The following is a 10583-nucleotide window of genomic DNA, read 5'->3' on the forward strand; positions in this document are numbered from 1 at the left end:
TATGACCCATGGGTCACAATATGGGTGAGTTAGATTCACCGGTGAACCCACGGGTCAAAAGTTTTTTTTTTAAATAATTATTTTTTAATAAAAACTAAGGGTATTTTAAAAATTTTACACCCCTCCATTAGAATTTAACAAAAAATTCCTGGAGAAAGGGGAAGGAAATCAAAGTTGGTTACACCAAAATGAAAGATTTTGAATGTTGGAGGGGTATTTGCAAAAAGCGCGAAAGTTCATGGGGGATAAATGAAATTTCCCCAAAAATAAAATAAAAAACAAAGTACAGGGGTGGCTGGACCACCACCTTGAGGTTGTCAGCCACTCCCCTAGCCAATCAGGGTTTAATTATTTGGAGGTGGTTGGCCACCCTAAGAGAGTGGTTGGGTAGTGGACCACCTCCAAACCCCCGAGGTGGTCGCCACTGCCACATTATGACCACAAAGACTCGAAGAGTAATATAATTCCAAGTAAACAGGAAGAAAATGGAAATCGACCAAAATAAAAGGTCATGTCATCCTCATGCTTGCAAGACTTGATAAGAACAATGACTCAGAATTGTTGTAACAACGAGATAAGCTTTCATTCTGCTAGACCTCAGAAAATCCATTCCAGGAAGCTAAATCTCCTCACCTTTTAACTGCTAGACTGGCGCAATTCTGGGCGAACAAAATCTGCATCCGGGGGCACTGAAATATCGACGGTTGGTCTTAATTGTGCACAAACTTCAATAGCTCCATGAACAGGATCAGACAGGAAGTTGCTAATAAGGTCCTGGTTGATGGGAGTGCCATCATCCACCGACACCATAGCCTGTTGGGTAAGAACGTAGTCGAAACGTGGCGCCCACTTCCTTGCTCCTAACCGAGCAGTCGTAGAACAGTTATCAACCATGAAAGAGACTCCTCTAGCATGCATGAAAGGGTTCAAAGAATCAACCGCTTCTATCACACTCTCATTAATGATTTCCGAATAAGAGTGCCCCTTCTTCCGCAAGACCTCAATCTGGATTTTGAATTCAGAAGTTACAAGAGAAATAGAAAATTGTGAAAACAACTCATATGGCTTTGACATATCGACTAACATTTCAAACAACATTTAACAGATTGATCTATTACCTGAGCCATCATCAGTGCCACAAAAACGCCAGCAGTGAAAGGGCATAATGGGCCTAAGTCACCTTTGGGCCGTGTTGCTCGAACACGCTCACCAACTTTCCACATCCGTGTTTGATCTATCTTACCCATTGGGAAAGCTGGTAAGCCCTCTTTTTCCTGTTAAATTTGTCATAGTCACCCAGAAACCAATGTTTTATCAACAACTAAACTTAATAGAAGTTATCAGAATTGGAAATGTTGTACTAAGAAACCATAGAAATCACAATTAAGGTATATACGTACATAAAATCGACGTCCTGCCAAAACAACACTTCGAATCTCACTACCAGTAGCAACATCTTCATAACACTCATACAAGATGTCCATACAAGGATAATATGAGGCACTATATGCAGCCTGAAATTCCTTTTTGCCATCTTCTGACAAAGAGTTGTAGACAGCCAACATACCCTATTTAACAGACAGGAGATCAGAATAAATACATACTCCCAATAGAACAGAGGAGAGACTGAAAGATTGAACAAGAGGAATTCAAAGACAATTGCAACCTTTGTCGAGATGGTCTTTGAAACTATTCCTGTTATGCACTCAACAGTATTCTTGTAGGCCAGATCTTCACTCAATCCATTCTCGGTGTATCTCCTAAATAAGGATTCAACAACTCCATGAACGGCACCAAGCAAAATGCCTACACACCAGAAATTCAATAATGAGATTCAGAAAAATCTTAAAGCAAATGATAGACATAGCCGAAAAAGATTACACACTCACCTCGCTCTCCGAAAATGTCACTCCTATACTCCTGCTCTAATGTGGTGGCAAATGTAAAAGGAGAACCAAGAGCAACTGACCATCCCAATGCAACATTTGTAGCTCTACCATCAACATCCTGTTCAAGGACTAGCATTCAATTACTTAGTAGGTCAAAGATTAATCAATTCATCGTCAAACTACCCATGCAAGCTGATTAAAGCAGAACACAAAGGGAGAGAGGAAGCAAGCAAGACGGAGAGACCTGATGTACAGCGAAGCTAGAATTAATTCCAGCACCATTTATCTCTTTTCCCTGAACATAAAGTCTCCTTACAGAAGGCCCCATCCCCTTGGGGCAAACAGCAATTACACTAATGTTCTTTGGAAAATCAAACCCTAGGGATTGCAAATGTCCAAGAAGGAAACCGTGGGAAAGTCCAAGGATGCTGTTTGGTTTCATGTGGGAGAAGATTTCCTCATAATTGTCTGCCTGCAGCATAAAGGATTCAAATCAGAACCATGAGAAAGAACCAAAAATGCATAGATATAGAGCATTAAAAAGAAACATGCACGTGCATCATGAGTAACAAATGATTAAGTCATTAGATGATGTTAGAATCGATTAAAAATCACGCTCCAATTGGTGCTTGAAAACAGGCTTTGGAAGAAGCTTAAGGAGGTGAATCCTAAATAGTGGTAGAGGCAAGTGACAGCAGTTGATGGCATGGGCATATTTTTCTTTTTTGCATTTCCTTCTCTAAATCTGAGTAATGTTAAGATATCCGATTATCACATGAAAATGTGCTTTGAACCCCGGAAACCAGTAGCAAATCAAAGAGGCATTGGCACCAAGGTAAGTGGCATCTTCAGAATGTAGCAAAAGATTATCAAAGTGTTTAAAATTTCAAGTAGCAGTTCCATTTTGCAGTGAAATGTGCATTACCTCTCTTATGGTGCAGGAATGTTACCTTAAATATTTTTTTCTCTAATATTTGCAGTTGTTTCTCAATAAAATACCTAATTTGTGCTTGAAAACACGCTCCAATTGGTGCTTGAAAACAGGCTTTGAAAGAAGCTTAAGGAGGTGAATCCTAAATAGTGGTAGAGGCAAGTGACAGCAGTTGATGGCATGGGCATATTTTTCTTTTTTGAATTTCCTTCTCTAAATCTGAGTAATGTTAAGATATCCGATTATCACATGAAAATGTGCTTTGAACCCCAGAAAACGGTAGCAAATCAAAGAGGCATTGGCACCAAGGTACGTGGCGTCTTCAGAATGTAGCAAAAGATTATCAAAGTGTTTAAAATTTCAAGTAGCAGTTCCATTTTGCAGTGAAATGTGCATTACCTCTCTTAAGGTGCAGGAATGTTACCTTAAATATTTTTTTCTCTAATATTTGCAGTTGTTTCTCAATAAAATACCTAATTTGGGGGACTTTATCTATTTCACTAGCTTCTAATTTGGGGACTTGGTCAGCTAGGAGAAGAAATACTAACACATCATAAAAACGCTTTGCAAGGTCACTGATTTATTTGAAGAGGATTCTGTGGTTTCGACAGTAAGAATGAGGTCTTCACATGAAGTTTTTCTTTACCCTAGTGACCAACATATGAAAGATAGCAATCTAAAGTACTTCACTAGTGGAAAATGGCCAATAACAACCATGCATTTCAAGTGAAAAAGAGTCTGGAAATGATAGATCATCTAATTTTCCATCGCAAGGTGACTTTTGATCCCACCACAGGTGTTTACATGGAAAAATACCCGGATCTTAAGCTTTTAGGTGGTTTCTGAATAGGTCTCAAATTCTTGGTATTAAGAGCTTGACCAATCATTCTCGGTCATCTTCAGGTGTTTGGAAGAGTATAATAAGAGTAAAAGAAGCAAGCTCCCTGTAGTTGAGTTGAGAAACATGATAGATCATCCAATTTCCCATTGCAAGGTGACTTTTGATCCCACCACAGGTGTTTACATGGAAAAATACCCAGATCTTAAGCTTTTAGGTGGTTTCTGAATAGGTCTCAACTTCTTGGTATTAAGAGCTTGACCAATCATTCTCGGTCATCTTCAGGTGTTTGGAAGAGTATAATAAGAGTTAAAGATGCAAGCCCCTGTAGTTAAGTTGAAAAACATGATCAAGAGATCCAGGCATTCTTGAGTCAATTTAGGGTAACTTCTTTTGACACGCATCTTTTTTTGCTCTTGAATTTTTATGTTGCATATGTTTTGTGGAAATGAGCTCGTTGCATAACAAAAGAAGCAACGGGGAAAACTAAAATAAAACAGAGGTCTCTAAACAAGTACATCAATGAGCGCTATTTGGAAAGTCACTAGTGTTACCACCATGATTACTACTATAATTGATATGACTAAGCTGTACCGCTATAACCATCACAATTTGTTTAGTATCTGGTGCATCTCTTCAAGTAGTAGTAAGATTGATTAACAAGTCTTACGCAGGTCTAAAAGTGCAAACTTTCACAGAACCTACCAACCTGTGCTGCATCAGAGATCAGTAACAACACAAGATCGCTGCCTGCAATAGTTCCCCATATATCACCCAGAGTTCCATTCTCCTCGGTGAATCCTGCAGCACGAGCTTCTGCAAATGACCGAGAGCCCTTCCTCAGTCCAATCTGCATTACCAAAAGCAACCATTATAAATATTCAGAATTAAGTGAAAGAACAAAACTTAAGGACGCAAATCATCAGTAAATAACGTGAAACGGCAACTACTTTAAAAGATGAGGCTCTAGCAATGAATAACGAAAAAGGAAGTCACCTTCACTACAATATCAGATTTTGCCTCGGCAAGGGAGTCCCTCAAGTTCTGGGCTTGGGCTGGCCCCTTTGAAGATGATATGAATGACATTAGTAGAAGAAAATTTAAAGCAAAAATACAGAGATAAGAACAATTGCTCGACCATTTTCAAATTATGCATTTTATAAAAATGAAAAGCGCAAGGAAAAGCAATGCTGAGATTATTTCCAGTCATGCAAACAATTGTGAGATAAAGTAGAAACTATGAGTATCTACAGTTGACACTCCAGAAAAAGAATTATGCCAAAACGCCATCAAAATGAATAAATAAAACATGTAAGGTTATAAGCACTCAGGGAGTAATTACAAAAAACAATTAGATAGAAATTCAATTCATATAAAAATATAGCAAAAAGTGATGATGATAAAACCTGGGAACCCCAGCCAATTACTCCAATCTGCTTGATCCCCTTGAATGCATCTGGCAACAGATGAAACAAATCCCGCCCCCCTCTTACAATATACTGCGAATAAATAACATAAACTAAAAGAAAATTAGCAGAAAATAACAGGACCTAACAAAACGATTCAAAAACAGAAATATGCTCCATTTGGTGCATATTTAATGTAGATAAAATAGATAAAAGGAAAATGAAATATTGTATACGGTATACCTGAAGCCTTAAGCCTCTGCTTGTTTACGAGAAAACTGATCAGGTGAAATAAATGGAAGTTGAATCTATGTTTGGTTGCCCAGAAAGTTTAACTTAGGCGAAAAATGTTAAAAGAAATCAAAATTTTGACCCAGTTGTTGATTCGGCTTAATTGAGCAGTGATTTTACGTTTTGGCTCCCAACGTGGCCGAAATATAAAAGGAATACAAAAAACAGAATTTATTTTCTATCTTTTGGTTACATTTTCTAAGGAACCAAACCGAAACATAGGGTTTAAATCTTGTTATAAATTTTATGATGAATTACTAATGGGAGAATAAGCTAGACTAAGCAAATGGATGTCTTAGTTTCAAAAGATCTACCTCGTCGTGGCCAGCCAGAGAGATCTTCTCCTTCCTGAAAACCGAGGAATCGAAGTTAAGCGACGTCATGGGAGAGCGATGAGCGTCCTCTTAACGAGGCCTTGTTGATCGGGACCCGATAAATGAGGGGCCTTAGATTCGGTGAAGAGGACGATATAAACCCCAGACTGAATCCCACGGTTTAAGCTTCACACAATGATGGTGGCAAACAAGGTGAAGGCGAAGGAAGTGATAGTATAAAAGAAGTGGCCGCTATTGATGAGTACTGAAGGAAAGCGACGAGTGTCCGTTGGTGGGGTACACACAGACAGATGTTAACCGTAGAGAAATACACATCCCAAAGGGTCTTAAATCATGTCTTACGGTATCATGAATCATGTGTTACCGTCTCATAAGTTGGTGACATACTTCTCAAAATAATAAATTTTATGAGATGATGATACTGACACATTATTTGAAAAATAAATTTAGGATATGTAGCACCTCTAGTTAGCATAGAAAAGTGAGCAGTGGAACTGTGAAGTATTGTTGGCCGGAGTTGTTAAGGACAACGGTTGTCAATCTTGTTTGCGCCGTGCACACGTGGTCGGCTACAATTTTTTTGTTTTTATGTAAAATAGATTGATGGTTCCATTTTAAATTTTTTATATTTTTAATTAGCGTAATTTTTTTTTTTATTTGTTCACATAAGAAAAAGAGGAAAAGGATTAATATTATTCATCATCTTTTTATTTATTTTTATTTGAATAAATAATGATTAAAATTTAATATTTTTTTTTCCTTAAAGAAATGATCATTCCTAATATCAAGCCTGTCCTAAATATGTACTTTTGTTGAAAAAAAAAAAAAAACTCGAAATCGAATAAGTTTGTTTGAATGGAAAAGATTATCTTAACAAACAAAAGAATCAATCATTTATTATTAAAAGAAGAACAAGTCGAATATGAAGATTAATTGTGGCAGTTTCTGTTCGGATGTCCAAAAGGTCATTTGAATTTTTTTTTTTTTTTTTGGCAGCAACACTTGCCTCTGTATTACTGCTGGTTTAATTGATTATTATTTCAAGAGGAAGGCCAAAAAATAATTAATAATAGCATTTATTTGGGTTTTGTAGCCAGTTTCACATTTATATTGTTCCATTTGTTCATATAATTTTACGCAATCTCGCCCCTAGCTAATTAAGCTTGCGGTTTTCCTTGGTCACTTTTTAATTTTTCTTTTGCAATCTTGCCCAAAACTTTAGAAGAAATTTCTCAGGCTCATAGAGAAATCAACAAGACTAAGAACTAAAATCTAAACAAATTGTCCAAAAGGAGTAACTCAATTGGCTGTAGACCACGCTTCATGAAGTGGAAGTCACTAGTTCGAATCTTCCCCTCTCCCCCCTCCTCTCATTCTCTTGTGTGGATATGTAAAAAAAAAACAAAAAATCAAAACAAATTATTTAGTTGTCGCTGAATTAACCAAATTCAAACTTTCCAATGATTCCATATTGGACTAACTCGGTTGATTAATACGTGATTAAAGCTTGCATGGATGGCAACGGAAAGATTTTGTAAGTGCATGCTTTAGGCTTGAATACCTAAACACACGTATGATGTTCAATATATATATAGTATTTCTCTATATATAGTATTTTTTTGGGCAGCAACACTTGCCTCTGTATTACTATTTACTACTGGTTTAATATTATTATTTCAAGAGGAAGGCCAAAAAATAATTAATAATAGCATTTAATTGGGATTTGTAGCCAGTTTCATATTTATATTGTTCCATTTGTTCATATAATTTTACGCAATCTCGCCCCCAGCTAATTAAGCTTGCAGTTTTCCTTGGTCACTTTTTAATTTTTCTTTTGCAATCTTGCCCAAAACTTTAGAAGAAATTTCTCAGGCTCATAGAGAAATCAACAAGACTAAGAACTAAAATCTAAACAAATTGTCCTAAAGGGGTAACTCAATTGGCTGTAGACCACGCTTCTTCATGAAGTGGAAGTCACTAGTTCGAATCTTCCCCTCCTCTCCTTCTCTTGTGTGGATATGTAAAAAAAAAACAAAAAATCAAAACAAATTATTTAGTTGTTGCTAAATTAACCAAATTCAAACATTCCAATGATTCCATATTGGACTAACTCGGTTTGTTAATACGTGATTAACGCTTGCATGGATGGCAACGGAAAGATTTTGTAAGTGCATGCTTTAGGCTTGAGTACCTAAACACATGTATGATGTTCAATATATATATAGTATTTCTCTATATATAGCTTAATGTTTTTAGAGTAAATATATTATAAATCCCTGAGTAAGCACGCAAAAATAGAAAACTTTTTGTTTTTTTTCAATATTTATTTTATTGGCATGAATTGGTATATATTTACTTGATGAGTAAATTATACCTAGATTATTCTTGATAAGTGGGAGTATGGTTGAGTTAAATTTATTTTTTCTCCCATACATAATTTTGTGCGAAAATTAAGTTAAATATTAATATTTATGACACTTGTGGCGCGGGAGATGATTATGAAGCTTAACGATTTTTCGATATCGCGACGTGTTAATAATTATTTTATTTAACTTAGATTATCGCTACAAATTTTTATGTGTGTATAGTATCCGTTTGCGCATTTCTTTGTAGTAATATGGCTTCGAAAGGTATTGTTGCTGATTTGAATAAAGGGGAAAATTGGATGGGGAAAATTATGACATATGGCATCGAAAGATTCGATATGTTTTAAATGAACAAGAGGTCTTGGAGACCTTGTCCCATTCACAAACTGAGCCAATGCGAAGGGATACCGAACAAAATATAAGAGATTTTGCTGCTTTTGAAAATTGGTGCAAAAAGGATCAATCTGTGCACTTTACTATGTTAAGCAGCATGCACAATGATCTAATTGGTGAGTTCGAGGTATATCCAACAGCTCAAGATATGTGGGAAGCACTGAAGTTAAAGTATGGTGGCATTTTTGCCACTAGACTGCGCGAATTGACCAGGAGGTTTGACTCCTACAAGATGCGCTCAGATCATACAATGAAGTTGCATCTCAGGGTGATGTCATCCATGATCCGCGAGCTCAAAGTAGCTGGAAACCAACTTACTGATGAGCAGCAGGTCCAAGCAGTGATTCGTTCACTACCAAGCTCTTGGGAAGCTATGAGCCAAAATTTGACGCACAATGAAAGCATTAAGACTTTTGATGATGTTTTGCGTCATTTGGAACTTGAAGCTGAGTGCCTAGAGGCTGCTAAGCCCAATAGTTCTACATACTTGGCTGAGTCAAGTTCACACAGGGCATATAGGCCTAAGCGCAAGAACAATGACAAACATGGAGCTGTTGGACCAGGGCCCAAGAAGGCAAGGACTTACAAGCTCAAGAGAAGTAAATGCGCTGGTAAAAAAGACAAGTCTAAGTTGCTTTGCTTTAACTGCGGAAAGGCAAGCCACTTCGCTCGTGAGTGCACTGAGCCGAAGAAGGTACTCTCTGACTTTTCTCACTATGTTTATGTATCTAGCCATGTTTTGGTTGCTGACTCCTCTCCTATGTGGACTGTAGATTCAACAACAACCGAACATGTAGCTCGACATCGGGTCGGATTTATGGAGTATCGTCGAATTCCTGTTGGGAGTCGAGACATAAAAGTGGGTAATAGAGCTAGTGTGGAGGTACTTGGTATTGGTACCGGCAAGCTGGACTTATGAGGTGGACACACTCTATTACTCCATGATGTGTTATACGCTCCCGAGATTCGACGAAACTTGCTTTCTGTAGTTACATTGCTTAAATTTGTTTTCGGTTTGTATTTGATAATGGTGTTTACATATATTTGGGAACAACATATTATGGATGCGGTTTTATTTCAGATGGTTTTTTTTAATATTGGATTTGGATTATTCTAGTTATGATAAATAATTTGCTTTATTGACTTCTTCTGATAATCTTGATTTAATTAGATGGCATGCTAGGCATGGCCATATTGGACAAGAAAGGATGACTAGATTAGCTAGAGAAAGCCTATTATGCAATCTTGCTAAAGTGTCCATGTCCACATGTGAACATTGTCTTATGGGAAAGTCAATTAGAAAACCGTTTGGAAAAGCCACTAGGGCATCTTTTCCATTGCAATTAGTCCATTCAGACATCTGTGGCCCAATGAATATAAGGGCAAGACATAGGGGGTTCTATTTCATCACATTTATAGATGATTTTTCGTGATAGGGTCATGTTTATTTGATTTCCCATAAATCTGAAGCGTTGGATTGTTTTAGACAATATATGAATATGGTTGAGAATCAATTAGACCAGAGTATTAAAGCTCTAAGAACTGATTGTGGACGCGAATATCTTTCTGAGCAATTTAAAAGGCTTTGTGATGAAAAGGGAATCAAAAGGCAACTTACGATGCCAAGTACGCCGCATCAAAATGGTGTGGCGGAAAGGAGAAATCGAACTCTGCTAGAGATGGTTAGATCAATGATGGCGCAAGCAAACTTACCAATATCAAATTGGGGGGATGCACTTTTGACTGCTGCCTACATTCTTAATCGAGTGCCCTCTAAATCAGTACCTTCTACTCTTTATGAGTTATGGACCGGCAAGAAACCCAATTTGAGTTACTTGCGGCCATGGGGCTCAGCAGGATTTGTTCATGACACTTCTCATAAGTATGGGAAATTAGGCCCTAAAGGAAAAAAAAAAACATGTTTCTTTTTAAGATATTCAAAGCATTCCAAGGGCTACGTGTTAATATGAGAACAAACCGATGGAAGGGTGACAAAGATAGAGTCACAAGATGTGGATTTCATCGAAGATGAGTTTTCAACCAGAGGTGAGGTTAAAAGAAATTTAGAGCTTTATGAGGCTTTGGATCAAGAGGAAGGCGCTCTAAGTGGCCTAGTTGAGAATGAGGAAGAAAT

At 37.3% G+C, this 10583-nt stretch overlaps 1 protein-coding gene across 1 annotated transcript; it reads right to left on the minus strand.

Annotated features, from left to right (window-relative positions):
- Positions 1 to 471: 471 nt before the first annotated feature.
- Positions 472 to 5904, minus strand: LOC132170521 (ketol-acid reductoisomerase, chloroplastic). The gene is made up of 10 exons (XM_059581525.1): positions 5670 to 5904; positions 5065 to 5157; positions 4655 to 4720; positions 4368 to 4508; positions 2134 to 2361; positions 1890 to 2007; positions 1667 to 1806; positions 1401 to 1568; positions 1119 to 1274; positions 472 to 1005 (listed from the first exon to the last, which is right to left on the minus strand). Exons 1-10 carry the CDS (start codon positions 5736 to 5738, stop codon positions 637 to 639), a joined length of 1548 nt encoding a protein of 515 aa, XP_059437508.1. The 5' UTR covers positions 5739 to 5904; the 3' UTR covers positions 472 to 636.
- Between the last annotated feature and the right edge of the window lie 4679 nt (positions 5905 to 10583).

Source organism: Corylus avellana, chromosome ca2 (assembly GCF_901000735.1).
Source record: "Corylus avellana chromosome ca2, CavTom2PMs-1.0".
In the NCBI taxonomy this organism is placed as follows: Eukaryota; Viridiplantae; Streptophyta; class Magnoliopsida; order Fagales; family Betulaceae; genus Corylus; species Corylus avellana.

Bases quoted from the DNA above. Each gene is read 5' to 3' on its own strand.
- LOC132170521 (XM_059581525.1), bottom strand. From the start codon at position 5,738: ATGACGTCGCTTAACTTCGATTCCTCGGTTTTCAGGAAGGAGAAGATC. The intron at 2,008-2,133 runs GTCTCTCCGTCT...GTCCTTGAACAG, and splicing joins CTAGCTTCGCTGTACATCAG to GATGTTGATGGTAGAGCTAC. The intron at 1,006-1,118 runs GTAATAGATCAA...TTCAAAATCCAG, and splicing joins TGGCACTGATGATGGCTCAG to ATTGAGGTCTTGCGGAAGAA.